Source organism: Carcharhinus amblyrhynchos, chromosome 16, assembly GCF_965287045.1.
Source record: "Carcharhinus amblyrhynchos chromosome 16, sCarAmb.v2.hapA, whole genome shotgun sequence".
Lineage (NCBI taxonomy): Eukaryota > Metazoa > Chordata > Chondrichthyes > Carcharhiniformes > Carcharhinidae > Carcharhinus > Carcharhinus amblyrhynchos.
The window spans coordinates 26,925,168-26,948,475 of NC_137339.1; the positions used below are offsets into that span (position 1 = coordinate 26,925,168).

The following is a 23,308-nucleotide window of genomic DNA, read 5'->3' on the forward strand; positions in this document are numbered from 1 at the left end:
ATAGTTTCCATCCCAAAATAGAGGAGAACATTGAAGATGCCAGAACTATAATCTTCCAGATTTCCTCTTGATTCAGAGACCATTCCTTTAGATTAGAAAACCATACATGTCACTCCACTCTTTCGGAAAGTTGAGAGAGGAAGACTTGGTAATTATACATCAGCTACCCGAATGTCTACTTCAGGCTATAATTAAGGATGTGGTGATTGAACAACTTGCAAATCTTCAGCTGATCAGAGACAGAGAGTAAAGGATAATTCATGCCTGATGAAGCTGACTGGATTTTTTGAAAGGTGACTACAGTAGTGGATTGTTTACTCACTTTATTTGAATCGTTAGGTTAATAGAAATGACAAGGGAAACATTTACTTTCCAATTGACTAGGAGTGAAGGGTGGGTGGGGCAGTCTTGTGATTTGGTATCGTGTGGGTAACTGGTCTGGGTTTCCCCTCATGCTGCGGAACTTTAATTCCATGTGACTTCTGGCCCTGACAGGTTCCCCCATCCAAAATGCAGCCTGATTGATAGACTTGACTGTGGAGGAGGCCCCATAACCAGGTAGACCCAATCCCCAACTGGCAGAGGAATATCGTGTAGCTGGAGATAGTTTTTGAGAGTTTTGCTAGTGGAGGGAATTGGGGGTTGATGGGAGCATTCCTGCTTCTCTTGGTTCACAAGGCACGCTGTGAATGTGCTTACCTTCTCCCCTAGATTATCTTCACCATGCTGCAACTGCCAGGATTCTCAAGGCCTAGGGAACATGGCTGGCCAAAGTTAAAGCATTAAGTCCAAATCTTCCAGCTTCATTAATATGGTAAAAATGCTGGCAAACTTCCCGTGAGTACGTTGACTGCCCAGTCCCCATTATACCTCGGTAAAGCACACATCAGGCTGAAATTGGCTTTCCAGTCATTCAGAATATTTGTAAAAGCAAAATAATGTGATGCTCAAATTTGAAACAAAAACAGAAAATGCTGAAAAATCTCAGCAGGTTTTGTTTTCGAATAAGTGAAGAGCTCTCAGACCATCCCGGTGGGGAATGGGGGTGCGGAGGGATAGACCTGCTGTGATTCTCCGGCTTTTTTTGTTTTGATTGAGAATTTTTGCCTCTTTAACCCTCCCTCCCACAATTCCAGAAATAGGTTTGCTTGGTCTGGCAAATTCATTTCTAAATATCTCCTGATTCAACATCCCACTTACTGATCAGAATAGACTGAGTGCGTAGGAGAAAAAGCCATTGCAAGAGATGTTTTAGTTACATTGCAACAGATTGGAATGGAACCATAAGTTGGTGTATCACAAAGGAAGTGACAGAGAAATCAAACATACTGGAAGTTGCATAGAGAAAGAAGTCAAAGGAACCGGAGTAAGATTGAACTACTGTGGCACCAATACAGATATTATTAAAGGCTTTGAACAGGCTTAGAATCAGTGTAAAAGGTTTAAACAGAACACAGTGGTAGAGATGGTCATGGTGTTGATTGATGATGGCATGTTTGAGGACTTGAGATGAAAAGGTATTTAGATATTTATACGATTCTTAATTTGAAGTTCGAAGGTTGGGAACTTTAGTTTCCCGATTGTTGAGTCCACGCATTCAGTGGAACAGACGAGGAAACAGCACTTGGTATGAGTTTAGAAATTTTATTGAACAGAACTTAAAAAAAATTAACATGACAGAAGCAAAAAGAAAGTGAACTTGGAGACTGGCTTCTAAGCAAGCCAATCCCTGTACTGGACTTGAACACACTGAACTGAACCGGATCTTGAAACAACTGAACACACACACTCTGAAACCAAAACATATTTCAACCCTTATCTCGCCACTAGAAGTGTTCTCCGACTTAGAAAAGCAATCCTTGCAGCTGCAGTTATGCTGTTGTTTGCCTGCATTGTGTATCCTTCAGGAATGCAGTCCATTTCAAGCTAACCTTTAGCCTTCTGGTTCTATATGTCATTAAGTTAGCAGTCAATTTTTCAGCTTGGCAGAACTAGTTAACCCCCTACAGTTTAGCATTTTTAAAGTTTATTTATTAGCATCACAAGTAGGCTTACATAACACTGCAATGAAATTACTGTGAAAATCCCCTCGTCACCACATTCTGGTGCCTGTACGCTGAGGGAGAATTTAACATGGCCAGTACACCTAGCCAGCATGTCTTTCGGACTGTGGGAGGAAACCGGAGCACCCAGAGGAAACCCAAGCAGACACGGGAAGAATATGCAGACTCCACACAAACAGTGACCAAACCCAGGAAGTGAATCCAGGTCCCTGGCACTGTGAGGCAGCAGTGCTAACCACTGTGAGGCAGCAGTGCTAACCACTGTGTCACCATGTCATCCTGTATTTGTGCATAGGCAGAAATACCTTAAAATGAAATCTTTTCATAGACAGAAGCAAACAGGACTAAGCATACACAGGATCTCTCACCGATGATCCTCAGACCTTTTGTGCATTCACTGGCCGGGAACTAGTCATACATGCACAGTTTGGTTATTCACATTCTTCAGGCTGAGGACCAACCCTGCATGCCTGTACAGAAGAGAGAAAGAATAACGGTGCAAAAATCAACAGCAGAGTGGAGAGTGCCATTGTGGAGTGAGTGTCCAAGGAGAACTCCCAAATCAGGGAGAGAGAGCAGGGAAAGTCCCAAAAGGCAATCCTAGTAAGGAATTAAAGGTAGGGAATAGAAATAAGTCCCATTAAGCAAGCTAAAAGAAAGGAACAGAAAGCAACTTACAAACCTTCATCTGATCTGAATAGACTGCATGCAAATTGAAGGAAGAGCTGCAGGGAGCAGACTTGAAGTGAAATGGGCATGAGAGAAGACCGGAAGATCTGAGAAGGTGGCTGAAGGTTGGTGACTCTGTGCTGCAGGCTGTTGAGGCAAAGATACACTTTTGGAGCAGTGATGTTCTGCTTGGCATGGCTAAAGAGCTGAAATTGTGCTTGAAAGGTGAAGTTTGAGTGTATTCAGCAATCAAGAGGTAAAGAATCTTGAAAAACAAGACTGGAACCACGCGAGGTGGGTCATTGCTAAACCATCTGAGTGGGAGTGACTTTTGGAGAGAATTTCAAGGTTTTCAAATGTGGAGTCTGGAAACCCTCATCAGAAAGAGAAAGTTTCGGTGAGATTAGTTGGTTCACAAGGTGGCAAATATTTGGCTGCGTTGTTGAGAAATCCATGGAATCTGTTTTGGTTGTACTTACCGTATACTGTATAGTGTTGTGGGTCTGACCACAGCTTGCCTGCTAATTAACATGGACTGTATAGGTATAAAGAACAAAGAACAAAGAACAGCCCAGCACGGGAAACAGGCCCTTCGGCCCAACGAGCCCGCGCCGCCCCTTCAACAAAGCATTTTCCTACACCTACCCTGCCCTGTGTGTATAATGGAACCCCTAATGTAGCCAGATTCAGGGGAGAATAGTGTAGGGTCAATTTGGTACACCAGTCAGCCTAAGAGCACATCTTTGGGGTGTGGGAGGAAACCGGAGCACCCGGAGGAAACCCACGCAACCACAGGGAGAATGCGCAAACTCCCACAGACACAGGCCCAAATCCATGTATCTGCACAGCAATCAGCGATAGTCACTGAGCTGTTGTGGTGCCCGTCTGCTGGTCCAGGATTAAGCATACACAACGACACAAAGTACTAGGCCACTCTCGAAACCAGTATGCTGAATGTTACATTGTAAGATAGATATTGTAATATTTTTAACTTTCTGAACTTGTATAATAAGGTTTATTTATGTTAGTTCAACACCCGTGGAATCATAAAATCGCAACAGTGCAGAAGGAGGTTACTCATCAAGTCCGCACTGACCACAATCCCAACCAGGCCCTATTCCTGTAACCCCACATATTTACCCTGCCAATCCCTCTGACACTAGGGTCAATTTATCATGGCCAATCAACCTAATCTGCACATCTTTGGAGCGTGGGAGGAAACTGGAGCACCCGGAGTGGACACATGCAGACACGGGGAGAATGTGCAGACTTCACACAGATAGTGACCCGAGGCTGGAATTGAACCCATGTCCCTGGCAACAGTGCTAATCATTGTGCCGCCCTAAGCCTACTGCACCTGGTATTCCAGGTGGTCTCCCATCCAAGTACTAACCTGAGTCTGCTTAGTTTCCGAGGCGGGATGAGATTGGGCACTTTCAGACCAGGTTTTATTCCCTTAATGAGCACTTTGAATCTCAAACTTTATCTATTTTAGATGAAACATGACTGATTCCCAACTGGATCTCCCGCCATGACATAGGGTCTGACAAGGACCATAACAGTATTAATTGGAGGAAGGGCTTTTAAATGGTGGGAATTGAGGGAGGGAGAATTGATGGGGATGTGACAACCATTGTGATTTTGAGATAGAGGACAGATAGAAAGAAGTTAGGATTAGGAGCAAAAGGAAAAAAAAACAATCTAATAATTGTGGAGAAAGTGAAAATTACAAAAATTGTAGCTATAGAAAGCATGAGCACAGAGAATAAATATGTCCACACGACTTGACGTTGAAATTGAAGCGCCCCTATGAAATAAAACCTTACTTCAGGAAGTGCAATAGGAAATAACAAGGAGTGTATTCATGCAATAAATTTCTCAATCTTTACGAGCTATCATTAACTGAAACGAAGGAATAGAGGAAAGGCGGCAGTGCAGTTTCCATTATTGTGAAAAGACAAAAGAAATGTAAAAATCAAATTACAAGTAGTTGGACAAAACTGCATTGAAAGGCTTTCTCATTGCTTTGTTCCCTTGAAAGAAATATTGCCATTGCAGCTTTAGGTTTAAATTTGTTAACAAATAAAACAGTAAGACCTTGCTGCAAGATATATCCTCTCCTAACACACCAATAATCTTACATTCTTTCCATCAAGGCAGGAGATCGGAGGTTGCTTTTGCATCCTCCAACAATGCTGAATCAGCTCCACTTTTCATTTTCAAATAATAGCTGGAGTCTGCAACAAATATTATGCATCAAATAAAGCCAGCTTTCAAAATCAATGTGCACCCAAGCAATAAATATCTCATTTACAACAATAATCAATAGTAAAATCTAAAACAAAAGCAAAAGCACCGATCTATCATGACACTGCTGGCAAAACACTGTTATTCTCTCTAATTACTTTGTTACTCTATTTTCAACTCAAAAGAAAACTGGTCAAGTGAAATGGCTTTGAACAATTCATTATAACAAATTCCAAAAAACCTATTGACTTTTTCCATTGTTAATCCTGGGGAAACACTTCAACCTTCACCACTGTGCACAGTAAGAAGTTTCACAACACCAGGTTAAAGTCCAACAGCTTTATTTGGAATTACGAGCTTTTGGAGCGCTTGTCCCTTCATCAGATGAGTAAGGAAGGAGCAGCGCTCCGAAAGCTCGTAATTCTAAATAAAACTGCTGGACTTTAATCTGGTGTTGTGAGACTTCTTACTGTGTCCACCCCAGTCCAATACCGGCATCTCCACATCACGTTAATCATCGTGGATGTGTGTTCTACCAAATTTCAAAATGGACTTAGTGGTTTAGAACTCATGATGAACAAAATGGCACGTGAAATTAAGGAAAATGTGTCGACATGGAGAGAAAAATACTTGGAGGACAACAGTCAAAGGACAATTCTTGGAATGAAAAAAGATAGTGATGCCCTACATATTTAGGTTACCCTTACTATATACCTCAAGAACTGAAAGAATAGCATTAAGATTTGATGACAATGCCCAGTTTTTTACTTGGGGGGGATGGTGAATACAGCAAGTTATAATGAAGATTGTGAAAGATTGACTGCAAGGGTAAATAGGTAGACTAGCAATGTGGGAAGATAGGTGGCAGATGCAGTACAAGCAAAAAAATGAAGCAATGACGTTTGAAATAATGAGATAAATTACTTTAAATAGTAAGATTTTAAATCAAGCTGTGGAACTTTGATGTGTATAAAACAGGTCATTAAGTACCAGAAATATTGGAATTGGAGATTTTTCTCTTCAGATGCTTGTCTAATTCCCTTTTGAAAGCCATGATCGTATCTACCTCCATCATACTCTGAGGTAGCGCATTCCAGATTGTAATCACTCACTATATCAAAGATTTTTCCTCATGTCACTGTTTCTCTTGCCAATCACCTTAAATTAGTGCATGCTGGTTCTTGACCCTTCTGCCACCTCTCTCTATCTACTCTTGTCATGATACCTCATGATTTTGAACACCTGTATCAAAGAGAGCCAGGGTAAGATAATATGTCAGAGAGTCAGTACAGACTTGACGGGCCTGTTGGTCTACTGCTGCACTGTCGGCATTCTATGATTCTATAAGATCTTAGTTAGAATACAACTGTTATTGATTCTTTTTCAGCACTCTGTGATAGAAAAATATCAAAACAACCAAATAGGTGAAAGTTTGATCTATTTGGATCCGAAAGTGAAAGGTCGTATTTATGCAAAGAGATTGGCAATGCAAGTGTAGTTTTACTATTGCTGAAATTTTTTATTTGTGATGGAGATCTTTATGATTGTCAAGAGATACAATAACATAAATTCTGATGCAGAGCTATTGGGGGCGGTAAGAAAATGCATTTACGAAGAGGATGGTTAGAATGCAGAATTCTCTGCCACAATAAAATGTTGAAGCAGGTGCATAAATTCTTTGAAAGGGGAATTTGATAGCTGCTTAAAAAAAAGAAATTGAAAAGTGTATCATAGAATCATACAGTGTAGAAGGAGGCCACTTGGCCCATCAAATCTGCACTGACTACAATCCCACCCAGGCCCTATCCCCACAATCCAATGTATTTACCCTAGCTAGTCCCGCTGACATTAAGGGGCAATTGAGCGTGGCCAATCCACCTAATCCACACATCTTTGGTCTGTGGAATGAAACTGGAGCACCCGGAGGAAACCCACACAGACACAGGGAGAATGTGCAACTCCACACAGACAGTGGCTCAAGCCAGGAATCAAACCCGAGTCTGGCGCTGTGGGGCAGCAGTGCTAACCACTCTGCTGTGCCGATATGAGCAGCAATCCGAAGCATGGGCAAATACTAAATGGCTGGTGTGGAGAAAAATATTGGAATGAACTTAATGGGCCAAGCTCCACTGCTGTACATTGTATGATTGTATGCTGCTAATCATAATGAAAAGAAGAAAGGATTCAATGTAGGGTGGCAAAACGATTTTTGTGTAAAATATTTCACCAAGGAAGTGAGTGCTTGTCATTTGTGACAGGATTTTGGATTTTGTACATTTAATTTTGAATTAGAAACAAAAGAAATTGAATGCAAGCATTCAGTATGGATTCTAAACATATTGCATAATATCCAGGGGAAAAAAAACCTTCATCTTTATAATGGCTTTTGATGAATCAAAATAGAAATATTTCAAAAGTTGAAGTCAGTATAAAAGCTGTTTTGCCACAGAGGTAGGAATCAAAGGACTCCTACAGTGCAGAAAGAGGCCATTTGGCCAATCAAGTCTGCACCAACCACAATTCCAACCAGGCCCTATTCCTGTAACTCCTCATACTTACCCTGATAATCCCTCTGACACTAAGGTCAATTTAACATAGCCAATCAACCTAACCTGCACATCTTTGGAAACAGGGGAGGAGCCTGTTTTCAATTAGGAACCTGTCTCCAGTGGAAAACTAACTAAAAGTTTTGGATTTACACAGCAGCAGGCTCTTAATTGATACAATGTGGAGATGCCGGCGTTGGACTGAGGTGGGCACAGTAAGAAACCTCACAATACCAGGTCAAAGTCCAACAGGTTTATTTGGAATCACAAGCTTTTGGAATGCTGCTCCTTCATCAGTTGAGTCACCTGAGGTTTTCTGTCCCAATGCAAATTAGGAAATGGAGGTAGAGTTTAGACACAAAGCAGCTGCTTGTCCTGAGGGAGGCATGGGAAATGTCACAGCAAAGCTGAAGTAACAGCAGGAGATCCTCTTCCCAGAGGGTGACAGACAGAGGTCACCTTGTCATGCAGCAGACTTCTTACTTCTCCCACAGATCTCTCCTCTAGCAAGATCAAATCTTGAAAGACAAAATACTGCGGATGTTGGATGAAGCATCCAGACGCAAAATGTTGGCTCTATTCTCTCCATAGATGCTGTCAGACTTGCTGAGTTTCTCAAGCTTTTTCTGTTTTTGCCTCATTGTTATGCATAGTGCAGCAGAGCACCACAATGACTCAGACATTTTTATTCTTTTACAAGATGTGGGTGTTGCAGGCAAGGCCAGCATTTGTTGCCCATCCTTAATTGCTCTTGCATGTTAGGCCAGTTAAGAGTCAAAGGACAGTTAAGAGTCAACCACGTTGCTGTGGATCTGGAGTCACAGGCAGGCCAGACCAAGTAAGGATGGTAGATTTCCTTCCTCAAGGATATTAGTGAACCAGATGGGTTTTTACAACAATGGCGGGTTTTGCAGTCGTCAGTTTAATTCCAGATTTTATTGAATTCAAATTTCATCATTTGCCATGGCATGATTCAAACCTGGGTCCCCAGAGCATTACTATGGATTACTATTCCAGTGATAAATCCATCACCATCGTCCCTCTTGCAGGAGTGTACAGGGGTGGGGGGTGGATTTGACCGGTCCAAGCAAAGAGTGTACTGCCTCAGCCTGTTATGCCCCATGATTTGTGATCCTGATGTATTTCTAGTCTTGTTGAAGAGGTTATCTGTCATTCAGGTAATGCACTCGAGTGCAACCAGAGATGCCACAGAGGTCTGCATTGACAAGGGCATCTCTGCCTCCATATAACAATCCCCATTGACATCAGTTCTCAGTCAGCTCTGGGTCTCTTCACCTGTAGATCTTATACTCAACATAGTGTCACGGTGTCCCTTGTCCCTCTTCTCTTGCCTCCTGATGCCCATACTCTTTTAGGCAAACTGCTGCTCCACATCTCCAGTAGTCTGTGTTTCTAGAGCCAAGCACCCATCTCCAGCTGCAGCTTTTCAGGTGGAGTCCATACAACCATGTCCCTTGCTCCAATGGCCACACAATGCCAGTAGGGTGATGATTCCCTGAACTGGCCAACTTCTTGATCCTGGCACCTCCCCTGGCCTTTGAGTTGCTACAACTTTAACTTCAGAAGAATGACCCAAGCCCATTAACTTAGAAAAGCATGAATAACGAAACTTTCCTTGCCTCCATGACTCACGTTTGACATGATCCTTGCAGTCTGCAGCTGGTCTGATTCAGTCAGACAGCTGGTGAAGGCTGGCCATCTCCAGGGCCATACAGAAATGTTGTTGAGAGGGGTTCTTAATAAACACTTTACATTTTTTATTTAAATTAACCTAATGAGGAGCACAAGCAAGCTCAGAGCCCTGAGCTCTCGCCACCCCCAATCACCCATTGCCCTCAGGAAGATTGGTGTTGCCCAAAACAGAGGCAGGATCTCCAGACATTTGGCGATGCCGCCAGATCACCCACCTCTGTTCTGACTTGGACTGGGCCGTGTAGATCAGATCCTGAATACCAATAACACTTTGCATTGAGGATTTTCCTGGTTTTATCAATCAAAGTTCAACAATTGTTCAATAGTGTGGATATGGAAAAATATTAACTCGAGCAACAATGAAAATCACGGGGGAGGTGCCATTTTTGCAAAGCTAATGAGAGTGCTGTTAATCAGCCAGCAACCTGTGATTCACAAATCACTGGATATCTCTTCCTTGTCATTATTTCCTGGCCAATTTGCACATAAGTAACAGCGTGTATCTTTCAGATGCCACTATTTATTCAGTAAAATCTGGGTCATTATGTATGGAATATCGTGCTGCAGTATTCACAGGCAATGTAATGAAGCTCAAGTTATTAGCACAAATTAACTTGCTGATTTATGGCCTAATTATATGACAATTTTGATGCTGAACATGGATCCACAAGAGGATAGATCTGGCATAAAGATCACTATATGAAGTCAAAGATCATAATATAAATCCCAAAATACTTCACCTCTTCTGTCTGCACAAAGACCCATCCAAAATAGTAGTCTGCACTTGTTGGGATTTGGTCAAACAGGTGAGGCTGACAATATCTAGGAATCCAGTGGATGCCATAACATCACAGCATCCTGCAGCACCATGACTAACTTTCAGTGTGTTTATGGGCAGTTAATTTGTTTAAGTTTAAAGTTTATTTCTTAGTGTCACAAGTAGACTTACATTAACACCACAATGAAGTTACTATGAAAATCCCCTAGTCGCCACACTCGGGTACACTAAGGGGGAATTTAGCATGGCCAATGCACCTAACCAACATGTCTTTCAGAAATTGGGAGGAAACCCAGGGGAAACCCATGCAGATACAGGGAGAACGTGCAAACTCCACACAGATAGTGATCCAAGCTGAGAATTGAACCCACGTCCCTGGTGCTGTGAGGCAGCAGTGCTGACCACTGCGCACTGAGTTAATTTGAGCTACATTTAAGTAATTGCTTGTCCTTGGAAACCATTACACCACGTTCAGGATACAGATGTTATTGTGTAAGTGCCATGCATGTTGTCGTATACCTGTCTGAATTATGGAGAATGCTGGAATAACCTATTATGTGTGATTCATATAGCTTGGCTGGCACAAATGTTATTTAATGAACCTCATTCCAAATGAGTCTCCTAAGGTGTTCCTCAGGATTGAGCATGACTTGTTTCCACTCTAATGTGTGATCTGCAGATTCTGCTGCATTCGGTCAGATGCTGCTTGGTCAGTTAGGTAAGTTAGTTGTTTGTATGTTTGTGTGCTCTCTCTCCAGTGCCTCAACTTTGCCTCTGCCTGTTCCTTAAGAAGTCTCTCAATGTGTTTTATGCCTTTCCAAATGAAACTTCTCCATTTTGGTCGGTCATAAGCTAGGAACCCTCATGAGTTGGCGGGATGCTCTGAGGAGATCCCGAAAGCATTCCACTATCCTCCTGGGAGTCTCTTGCCATGACTGAGTTCCAAGCTGAGCAGTTGCTTTAGAAGCCCAAATAATTGAAACAAATATTTTACACAGTTAAAGCCAAAGACTAAACCTAATTAATTTTAGACTGTTTCTAAATGGATTGACTTGTTTCACAAATTAGATTTGGGCTGGACATCAACTGCATAACTGGTGTTTCATAGCTTCAAATAGATTAAATACTCATTTTTTAATTCAAATAGGTGCTTAAAATAATTAGTTGAATAGACTTCGAGCTACAGTGACAGGTTAGTTCAGTCTTAGGTGATGTATTGTTTCCAGCTCACGTAGAAATGCTCATTTATCACTGAAAACTTGCTAAGAATCAAATTAGCACATTATAGCTCTGCCTAAATGAGCAAACTGACATGTTTGCCTTGGCTCAGTAATAATACTCTTGCCTCTGAGTCAGATAGTGGTGGTTGCAAGCTCTAGACATTTGCGCATATAATTTAGGTCGGATTTGATGTGGTACGTGGGGCGTAATGGACTGTCAAACATGTTGTGTTTTGGATGAGACTGTAAAACCAAGGTACCATCTGCCTTATCGGATGGGTGTAAAAGAATCCCCAACGCTATCGCAAGATGGACAAGGGAGTTTTCCCAGTGTCCTGGTGAACATTTATCCCTCATCCAGCATCTAAAAATTTAATCTGGCCTTTATTTCATTGCTGTTTGTGAGACCTTGCTGTACACGAGTTAGCTACTGTATTCCCTACATTGCAAGTAAGCACACTTCAGATGCACTCAATTCCTTGTAAGTCAGGTTCTGAGGTGTGAAAGGCATTACATATGGAAGTTCTTTAAAATGACTACGTGAATTAATGGCATACATATCCTTAAATTGCCAGTGATTTATCTGCAATTTGTTTTAATTGCTTTACAACATAGCAACTAAAATAAATCTCTACCTTGTTAGTTCAATACTTGTCAAAAGCATATTTTACGGTAATCTATTTCTAATGCACTGTAACATAATACTCTCCTCTAGTGGCTATTATAATGTTTTAAGATTCCATTATGTTTAAATAACTTGGCTCAATTTGACAAACTTTGTCTCCCAGTTCTGCTAACCAGCTACATTGTTGCATCACTGGGCATTGTAAAACAATAGATTTCCCGATGCAGTAACCAGGACTTAGCATTTTCTCATCTTAGTCACTTGTTTACCCAGTGGAGTTCATGTGTTATTACTAAGTTCAAGAGCTGAGTGTGTGTAATTGGAAAGAGATTGGCAACTACACAGTCAATGTTCTGTTATTTGTCACCTTTCCTTACTGTTGAAGACAGCACACTATTTGCTCATTAAGAGGCATTTTTGGAAAGGAATAACCAATCATGCAGTCAATGTTGTTGGGTATGGAGGGCATTAATCACTCTATGGTGTACCATTTCATCACTAAACATCTCAGTGTTGAAAAAGAGGTTGGGCATGTTTCTTGTGTAACATATTCTACTGGAGAAAACCAGATGTGAAAGAGAGAACTGTAGCCCATCTTTGTACACTCTTATTTAATTTTTTATTTATTTATTAGTATCACAAGTAGGCTTACATCAATATTGCAATGAAGTTACTGTGAAAATCCCCTAGTTGCTATTTTACAGAGGTGCACGTTGCAAGCATACCTCTAGCAAAAATCTTTGTTCCACGTTTATATCTAGGAGGCTTAAGTGAGTGCCCAGTTAATACCTGCACCAGAATACAATTAATAGACGATGAACATGATGGGCACAATCTTACCATCCATTCACGTCAGATTCCCACTGCAGTGAAGATGAAGTATTTGACGCCCAGCCAAATCTCCATTCACTACAGCAAAATGGGGAAATCCCAGTGGCATCAATGGTTGGAAAATTCCAGCCATTGTCTTCTCTCTCTGCAAATAAAAAAATTATGCAAACCAAAACTTTAAAGCTAATTAAATCAAGAAACTCCATATTCTGTACAAAGCAGTACATTGTGAGGTACCCCTCCACTAGGACCCCTAACACTTTCTTTGTGTGTGTACTTCTTTTTGTAAAAAAATCCACACAGTTGGTGATTTGGATAAATCCATTTAATTTTAATTTCTTTCTCTCCAGTATTTGTTTCAAATCTGTAACATTTTCCCAGTCACATGTGTACATTAAAAAGAAAGATCTGCATTTATAAAGCGTGATCACTGTACTTTTTAACGTGTGTGATAGCCAATTAAGTATTTTTTTTAAAAGATGACAAAATCTTACCAAAAAATGGCAGAGTGTTAGTTCCAGTGTGAAAAATGGTGTGTTTCTTTCCAGAGAAACTTGCTGGTTTGGTTTTCAGATGTTAGCACACTTGGTTACTAACAAACAACTGAATGTGTTTCATACCATTAAGCAGGGTATCACGGTGGCAAAGCGGTTAGCACTGCTGCCTCACAGTGGCACGGACCCGGTTCAATTCCCGGATTGGCTGACTGTGTGTGCGGAGTCTGCACCTTCTCCCTATATCTGCAAGGAATTCCTTTGTGTGCTCCAGTTTCCCCCCACAGTCCGAAACACGTGCTGGTTAGGTGCATTGGCCATGCTAAATTCTCCCTTAGTGTACCCGAACAAGTGCCAGAGTGTGGCAATTCGGGGATCTTCACAGTAACTTCATTGCAGTGTTAACAGAAGCCTATATATGACACCAATAAATAAATTTTACAGGGGCGAGGCCTCAACATGCCAGTAAAGACCGGCTGCATTGAGATCAGGGCACCTTGTTTACAGGGCATTCGAATCAGAGCAGAAAATGAAACTGTTGTAAACCATGCCGATATGTTTGAATACACAGTGGGAAGAGCAATATCTAGTGGAGGGGAGGGGGTTTTGACTATATTTAAATATGTTAAAATGAATGTAAATCAGGTTCACGAGCAGACGTGAACCTGACCACCTTACCATTACCAGTAAGGGGCAACCAAAATTGGAAGTTGTGATCTGCATTTTTCGAGGTTTTGTCGAATCTTGGGCCCTGCCGCCATTCCTGCAGATGGTGAGCATGGGCTCAAGATCGCCCCTATTGTCACTGTTGTAAGGCAGGAAATGCAGCAACCAATATGTGTACAGCAAACGCTGCAACCAGCATGGTCTGATGTTGATTGAGGGATAGATCTTGGTAAGGACAGCAGGGATAACTCCCTTATTGCCCACTGAAAAATGCCATAGGTTAATTTATACTCATCCACACGGGCCAATGGGGCATTGATTCGCTGTCTTATCTGAAAGACAGCATCTGCAACACTGCAGCACTCCCTCAGTACTGTACTGGAGTGTCAGTCTTGATTTTGCGCTCAAATCCTAGGCCGGAAGTTTACCGGCACGCCCACACGAGGCTTGTAAGATTGCCCTCGAGGCCAATGGAGAATGCCTTCCTGCGAGCCTCACCCACCCCAATTTCAGGGTGGGTGTGCCAGTAAAAGCAATGCTCTAGTGTGGAACTTGAACCCACAATGTCGGTGGCAAGAATGCCAAGCACTGAACCATGGTTGACCAGAATACTCCCCACCACTTGCAAACAATTAAACACAACTAGTATACAATTAACATAACATGTTGATCACCTTTCTTTGATAAAGGTATCATCAAAATTGTGGTGTACATTGATGAAGAATTTGTTGCCAACGCCTAACACATGATATTCTCTTGCAATTAGATATTACAACTATTTAATCTAACAAGATAGTTTGCAAATGCTTCAACTCATTTATTATTACAATATTGAAAACAACATTTATGACATGAAGTCAGAACCATACCAACATAAGAAGCAACATTGTACAGAGATAATTTGCAGATTGCCTCTTGCAAAATATTAAACATTAACCTAATAAACATTGATATAATGCAAAAACAGATAAAACACTGTAAATAACCAAACATCGGTGACAGGTAAAATTGGGCCAGGCATAAAACCATCATTGTATCCAAACTCATCAGCTTCTTGGCAGGCAAATTAGGTTAAAGTTGCCAACATAGTATGGAATCAATACAAATCATTTAAGAATGAACTGGAATTTAGAATCAAATTGCATATAATCAGTTATTCATGGAGGGTTTTAATAATTTTACTTACAAGATTAAGTGCATAATTACAAATTATTGAACTCTACGCTCCCAATCTTTTATGAATCTCATCACATTATGTAAAAAAGTTATAGAAGTTTAGCGAAGGAGATAATAATCTCTCGCCATGAGCATTATATGCTTCATTGCTTCAATTATTAACTCTGCATGGGATTTCTGCGCCACAGTTAAAAAATAAATTTAACTTGCCTGGATTCATTTTGTGACATCACTAATCACTAGCTACAGATGATTGAGGATTGTGCCAACAGCCTGGGATTAGAAAACTATAGAAATCTGGTAGATTTTACCATTTCTATTCTGTTCATTCTTAGCTTTTGTAGATGTTTATTATATATATGTATATATATATATAATATATATTTATATACACACTTAACGGATGATTTATTTCTACCAGAATTGGCAGCAGGATTGCAATGTAAAGCTTTTTAAGCATTTTGCTATGCTTTTGCATGGCAGATCCTGACTCAAGGACGTTGTGATTCCTTGAGCAAACATAATTGTGGTGACATTGTGCCAAATGTTGGCATTTTAACTGTTATTTTATCAGTTCTTGGGCAGTGCTGACAAAGTCATATGCTTGTCATTCCCTATTGCTCTGTGAAAATAAGGATGTGCCTTCTCCTTGAGCTGATGCAGTGATTGGAAGTTGGATATTGCTGAGCAGTTTACATTATGCAGAGAAAAATTTCAAGTCAGCATAAAACTTTAACACTGTGCCTGCCCTCTCAGCCATCTATCTGAATAACCCCACATATTTTACTGTAGCTAATCCATCTAACCTACACATCTTTGGATACTAAGGCACAATTTACCGAGGTCAAGCAATGTAACCTGCCCATCTTTGGACTGTGGGAGGAAACTGGAGCACCCAGAGGAAACCCACACAGACACCGGGAGAATGTGCAAACTCCACACAGTCACCCACTCCAGAATTGAGCTCAGGTCTCTGCTGCTGTAAGGCAGCAGTGCTAATCACTGTGCCACCTATCTTAGTCTATCTGTTCAGGTGAGTATAACAGACCCTGCAACACTATTGAAGACAAATAGGAAATTCTCCTGGTACACAGACCAACTACTAATGTGACCTGATGCATGTGTTGGGCCTAATTAGGAGGGTGGGATGTATGGGATTATGAAGACACTTTATAAAGGCAAGTTTTTTTATGCTAGTTTGCCTTTATTCATAATTTAAGGATAATGTAAATTGGCACAAAAAGCAGTTGAATTCTACACTCAGATGTTTACCGCAATCACTAGTTAGTATAAATGAAAATGTCACATGTTCATGTCTAAAATTACTTTTTTCAAGTTATTGGTGAGAACAAAAACTCATTGTATGTTTCACAGAGCATAACGGAATGGCCTGTGCACCATTGTAACAACATGAATATTGTGGTTTAAGATAGAAGGGATGAATGCAGTCTTTTGATACAAAGTTTAAGAAGTTCAGTGCTCTCAAAGAAATCCTGCAATTACGCAAATTCATTATACTGTAACTTGATGCATCTGGCATGCAGTAAAGAGCCAGAAAAATATATAGACACAACTTAATAGACTATTTAGTGTATCTCAAAAGCCCAATTGTCTCCATTTGAGCAAAACAAGTTCTGCAAAAGTGAATGACTTATTAGTGAAGCATTTAAGAAATAAGGTCCTTCAATTGCTTTCAGAAGATTGAAAAGTGGAATATCAGGATTCAGTGACTTTTTAATTTGTATCAATCAGGTGGATCCCAGATGCCAAATTAGTTGATGATGATCATCAACTAAGTATTCAAAGTATAGGGGAAGGAAAATGTGCTACATTTCCCAGTCTTAATTGGTTGTATCAGTGTTTAGAGTGGGCTTTCAGTGATGTGTTTATGGTAGTCTAACTCCAACTTTAACTTTGCTTCTATACTCAGCAGTTCAGGCAAAAGGAGTGTAAAGGTATTCCAAGTACAGGAATAGCTTTCTGTCTGTCTGCAATATAGCCAGTTTAGGCAGCAGATTGCCCTGTTGAGTCCAATTCAAACATCCTCATGTTTCTAAATGGTGTGGAAGGCTTTTAAGTTTTGCAAAACTAATATTCATTCAGTAGTTAACATAAGAATGGAGCCAATCACAGCCACACCTACAATTATATTGGGATCTAATCAACATGGGATTTGGTCATAAATAGGATTATCGAGTCAAAAAAGAGGGTGTTTGGTGAATTGCAATATTTGGCTGGAATTTTAGATTTATATATATAAAAAAACCCTGTAAGATTAAAGACAGAGACAGTAAATGGCAGATGTGGAGCAAAAAGGAAACAAACAAAAAGTGAAAAATTAAGGATAAAAGTAACACAGACTGAGATAGTGAGAGAAGAAATATTAAGTGAGTGGGTATATAAATTGAAAAAAAGAGACTAAAAGAAAGGATAAAAAGGATTTACAACTGAGTGGATAATCTATCTCAGTCTTTGTCTTAGCACATCTTCACACCTACACTGTTTTTTTTCCCCTTTGGGAAATAGTGAGGGAAGTGGTGGAAGGATTCCCAAATTGGTTATCTGCCAGTTGAACTGTGTTGAATGCTCTTTCCATGGTCCACAAGTCCTGGTCTTGGAATTGAACCTGGAGCTTCTGGTTCAGCAGTGTGGGCACTACCACTGCACCAAGAGGTCTCCGAGATCTCCTCTTAAGAGCCCTGAACATAATAGAATACAGTCCTTAACCAATTCCATTCACCTCAAATGATATTTTTTAAAAAATCTGAATCCATTGGATACAGCAAAGGCTATGGGTACTCCCAGCTATAGTATTCAAGACTTGTGCTCCAGATCTAGCCAGGATTTAGTCAGACTGTTCCAGGACAGGTGCAGTACAAGCACCTAATCAAAAATGTGGAAAATTGTCCAAGTCCACAAAAGCAGGACAAATCCACCAGTCTATTCTCAATCATCAACAAAATAATGGAAGATTGCTATGCACCTATCTGCAACAACCTGCTCTCTGCTGTTTTCTTTGATTTTTGCCAAGGTCACTGAATTTCTGATCTCATTACAGCCTTGGTTCTAGCATGAACAAAAGAGCCAAGCTCCAAAGGTCAAAATGACTGCCCTTGACATCAAGGCACTATTGATGAAGTGTGGCATCAAGAAGCCTTAGCAAAATTGAAGTCAATCAGGAGGAAAGTTCTCCACTGCTTGGAGTCATACTAAGCACAAAGTTATTGCAGGCCCAGGACATCACTGCAGGAATTCCTCAGGATTGTATCCTGTGTCCAAACATTTTCAGCCGTTTCATCAATGACCTCCCCTCCAACATCAGGTCAGAAGTGGAGGTGTTTTCTTACAGTTTCACAGCGTTCAACACCATTTGCAACTCCTCAGATACTGAAACAGTCCTTGACTGCATGCAGCATGATCTGGAGAATACTTAGGCTTGGGTTGATGGCAAGTAATGTCATGCCACACAAATGTCAAGCAATAACTATTTCCATCAAGAGAGGATCTAACAATCTCCCCTCAATATTCAATGGATTGGCATCCCACCTTCAATATTCTGGGGTTACCATTGATTAGCTATGTAGATAACGTGGCTACAAAAGCAGGTCAGAGGCTATGAATTCTGCAACAAATAGTATAACTTCTACACCCCCGAAACCTGTCTGCCATCTACAAGGCTCAAGTCAAGGATGAAATGTAATACTCTCCACTTGCTGGGATAAGGACTGTTCCAATAAAACTGAAGAACTTGACATCGTCCGAGACAAAGCAGCTGCTTAATCAGCATCCCATTCACCATCTTAAGATTCACTTCCTCCACCACCAACGCACAATGGCTGCAGTGTGTACCGTTTACAAGATGCAGTGTAGCAACTTGTCTAGGATCCACCTAGAAGGAAAAAAGGGCAGCAGATGCATGGAAACACCACCATCTGCAAGCTCCCCTTCAAATCATGCACCATTCTATTTAGAATCATGTTACTGTTCCTTCATTGACACTGGGTCAAAATGCTGGAACTCCCTAACATCACTGTGTATGTATTTACACTGAATGGGCTGCAGTGGATTGAAATAGATAGCTCACCAGCACCTCCTCAAGAGCAATTCGTGATGGGCAACCAGCAATGGCTTTGCTGGTGATGCTCACATTCCAATTTTAACATTCCGATAGCTTATATGAGAAAGAGGAAGAAGACAACACTATTTTTTAAGAACCTGCAATAGTCCTCTACTAGTTGGACCCCTCGCTGGCCACAATGAATGGGTGAAACATGCATACACAACATCTATTTCCACTTTGAACATAGGAACGTAGGAATGAGGAGCAAAAGTATGCAAATTCAGCCCTTCAAGCCTACTCTGCCATTCAATCAGATCCTGGCCCATCTCTCCCTGGTTTCAAATCCACCTCCCTCCCCCCCACATTCCCCATATTCCTTTAACCCTTTTTTAAATTAGAAATATAGCTATCTCCTTCTCAAAACCACTTAATGATTCAGACTCCATTGTGCTACAGAGCAGCGAGTTCCACAATTTACCATCCTCTGCAAGAAGTAGTTCCTCCTCATCTCAGTTTTAAATCTACCACCTCTCAACCTAAAGCTGTGACCTTTTGTTCTAGATTGCCCCATAAGAGGGAACATTTCATCTACATTTACTTTATCAATCTCTTTTAAAATTTTATATACCTTGCTCTGATCCTCTCTCATCCTTTTAAATTCCAATAGTATTGGCCCAAAATTGAAATTGGGATTGGAATTCTATGTATGTTATAGGACCTGTTATTTGCACATTAAACATCACTTCTGGTTAAAACAGGCTGTTACTCTGGCCAATCACTCAAAACTATATGAGGCAGAGCATCATTGTAAGTTACCGCACATATTTTCATGTCACTGCTGTTTATAACAGATGGGGGCAGTTAAAATTGGCCCTTACATATCTTCAAGTCCTAATACCAACAGATCAGACCAAAGCTGCCAGTATTATCAAATGAAAGATCCTACTGTTTATAAGGTAAATTTCTGAGATTTTTGTTAAACCCACGTATTATTTTGTGCATCAAAGTTAAAAATAAATATGGATGACTGCAAAGTATATATTAAACAATATTATGTTATACAAGAAACAATATGAACATGCAAATCCTTCCAACTACCTGAAAATGCTCTGTTCCTGGCTGTTGTAACAGCTTTATGTTTCTGCCCCCAGCTGTCCGTTGATTTCTCCCATCATTCCAGGTAAGGTTGTCAGCATCATCTTGCAACCTGCAGTTTAAATCATCTGTTGACACACTTTGATCCAGGGCATTTCGACAGAAGCTGAAATGGGAAGCCGCTGAAATTGAGGTAAAATGGAATGGATGAAACAATAAAAAGAAATTTCAAGTATTTTATTTTATTGCATTCTTTTACACAGAAAGAATAACTGTGTCACTACTAACAACTAAATAACAGAACATTTCAAACTCAGCTACGGAAATAAAACTGCAATACTACATAATGTAGGATTCAGCCACTTATGCACTGTGATTGGCCTCAGTGCTCTGAGCTGGAGATTGGAAAATAATATCCAATGATTCCTGAATTGAATGTGTATCAACGTCAAGTGAGGAAAAGATTAGTCTCAATGTTGATATGTTGCATTGTCAACACTCATCATCTACGTTCACACTAGAAAAATGGTCACTGTTGTAAAAGTATCAGAGAGCCGGCAGAATCCATACAACTGTAGTCTTCAGGAGACAAAAGAAGTAATTTGTAGAAAGGAGTGTGTGTGTGCGTGTGGTGTGTGTAATAATATAAAATTATTGAAATGTTTTCTGAAAATTCAATTATCAATTATCTAGCAATTTTATGAGTGACATCAAGAAAATCTATTCAGGTTGTTGAAATCATAAATGGAATTTATGCTTTGAAAAAAGAACAAACAAACAAAGAAAATTACAGCACAGGAACAGGCCGTTCAGCCTCTCAAGCCTGCATCAACCATGCTGCCTATCTGAACAAAAACCCCCTACCCTTCGGGGGATCATATACTTCTATTCCCATCCTAATCATGTATTTGTCCAGATACCAGTCACTATCGTATCTGCTTCCACTACCTCCCCTGGCAACAAGTTCCAGGCACCCACCACCCTCTGTGTAAAAAACTTGGCATGATATTTTTTCAAATACTTTCTGAAGAAACAATGTTGAGAGTTTAGATTACATTGCTTAAGGGTTTAAAAGCAAGCTACACTGAACATGTACAGTGTATGATTTATGAAACTACTAGTGACAAAGGTTTGGTACTTATAAAGAAAGAAAATTACATATTCATAAGAAAAAGTCAAGTAAAAGTGTGATCCTGATTCAACTGAATCTTGAGTTTAATTGACTTTTGACAACATGCAATTTAGCATCAGATTGGAGTATAAGGTCCTTTATGCCCTGTCATCTGACTTGCCTTATCATTAGAAATCAAAAAGGTTATGCTCCTAAATATATTATTAATATTAAAATGAGCCAGAGAAAAATATTAAACTTGCAAAGACTAGCTAAGGTTTTGACTGTGCAAATTCTCCTCCCGATCAATTAGTTGCAGCACATCCATTGTCAGATGACAAGAGATCTATGGAGAATTATCAGATCAATACATCTCTGCTACACAGCCATAATGCATACGTGTAAGAGTATCAAAAGCACAAAATACCAAGAAGCTAACTGAGAAATGGTGGAATGATTTTACATATTGCTTACTGAATTCCCGGCAGATATAACCCTGTGTAAAATGATACAAAGCACCAATATACCCACATTATGATGGAAAGCTATGATCATTTTCTTGTGCAAAGCAGTGTTAACATTGTCAGTCGGATCATATAAAATGTGTATTCGTTGCATATACAGTAAATGCTTCCATTGTTACTAAAGACATCCTTTTGTAGGATTAAACAGATGAAGTCAAACAAAAAAAAATGTTAATGTACGGCTAATTCATTTTTATTTCTGAAGGGGTAAACAAAACCAATGCACCTTTTTAAACAAATACCCTTTCAGCAGGATAACAAACCCCCACCCCCAACTGATTTTTCCCTACTCGCCCATCGTACTTTTACTATGGGAAGCTCCATCCAATAAACTCATTCTGGTTTAGTCTGAGGGTAGAATCTTGACATGGAATTGGGGGTCTGGCCTGCTAGCTCTGGAGCCAGCAAGAGACCTGCTTCAGGAAGACCCAGTAAACCACATGACAATTAGACAATGCTGAGGCCAGTGGTGGGCATTACCCTAGAATCAAGACCCCGGGAGCAAAAGCCTCACCTACCAAGAGCTACCGGCCAAAAAAAACCACAAGTGACTTGAATGCTCAGCACTGCTACAGAGGAGGCTGTGGCTGCTGCCAGAAAGACAATCCTGCAGTGATTGGGAAGTGACCCAGACCTCGGGTAACTAAAATGAGAGGGAGAGGGTTTCATAGAGTGGGGGGGGGGGGGGGGAGGGGGGGGGGGGCGTGTCGCAGGAGAGGTGTGCAGGGGTGTCAGATCTTAAATAATTCGTCACTTAAGGTCCTCAATTGGTGACAGGGTGGGATGGTTGAATTGTGGATATTTCTACCCATAACTCAAGTCTGGCAGTAAAAACAGGAGGCTGGTTCTCAGTGGGTCCCACTTTCCGATGTTGAGTCCCTCAATCAGACACTGAATGCTTTTGATTGAGGGATTCCCTCTCGCCCAGGAGGTAACAAGGTGGCTGCACATTATTTGCTGCCATACATTCTGCATGGTGATAGGCCCACCTGCAGATGGGTCAACACCAAAGTCAGTGGGATGAAGTCCCTAAAGTGGTTATTATTTGGCCATTTAAGGTCCTCAATTGGCAACAGGGTGGGACAATCGAACCATGGGCCTTCCTACCCTTAACTCAAGTCTGGCAGAGGCAGCAAGTGGCGGGATTTTAGCATGTCACCATCCCACTTAATTACGTGCCTTTCCCACCTCCAAGCGTGCAAACAGAGAAAGCAGAAGATTTTGCCTGAGGTAATAGCCAAACCCAAAACTTCTGAATAAAAGCAGTATTTCTATTCCCTGAACTATGCCACGGAAATAGGAGACAAAGGATGAAATTCTCCAAACATTTCTAAGTGTCATAACGGTGGTATTAACGGAACAATCTCTCAGGCATACTCTGCATTGCAATCCTCCCACACTCTTGTCATTCTATTGCAGAGTTGGGAGTTTTGTGCTGGTACAAGGGAGGGGAGGGGGGTGGGGGTTGGAGCCTAAGCATGCCTTTGAGC

General features: G+C 40.7%; 1 protein-coding gene across 1 annotated transcript in view; it reads right to left on the minus strand.

The window, feature by feature from the left end:
* LOC145353652 (sterile alpha motif domain-containing protein 10-like) overlaps positions 1-23,308 on the minus strand; it is a 95,971-nt gene that overhangs the window by 64,052 nt on the left and 8,611 nt on the right. The window contains exon 2 of the mRNA XM_080204419.1: positions 20,187-20,365. Coding sequence (XP_080060545.1) covers positions 20,187-20,365 — 179 coding nt within the window. The remainder of the gene's footprint in view (positions 1-20,186; positions 20,366-23,308) is intronic.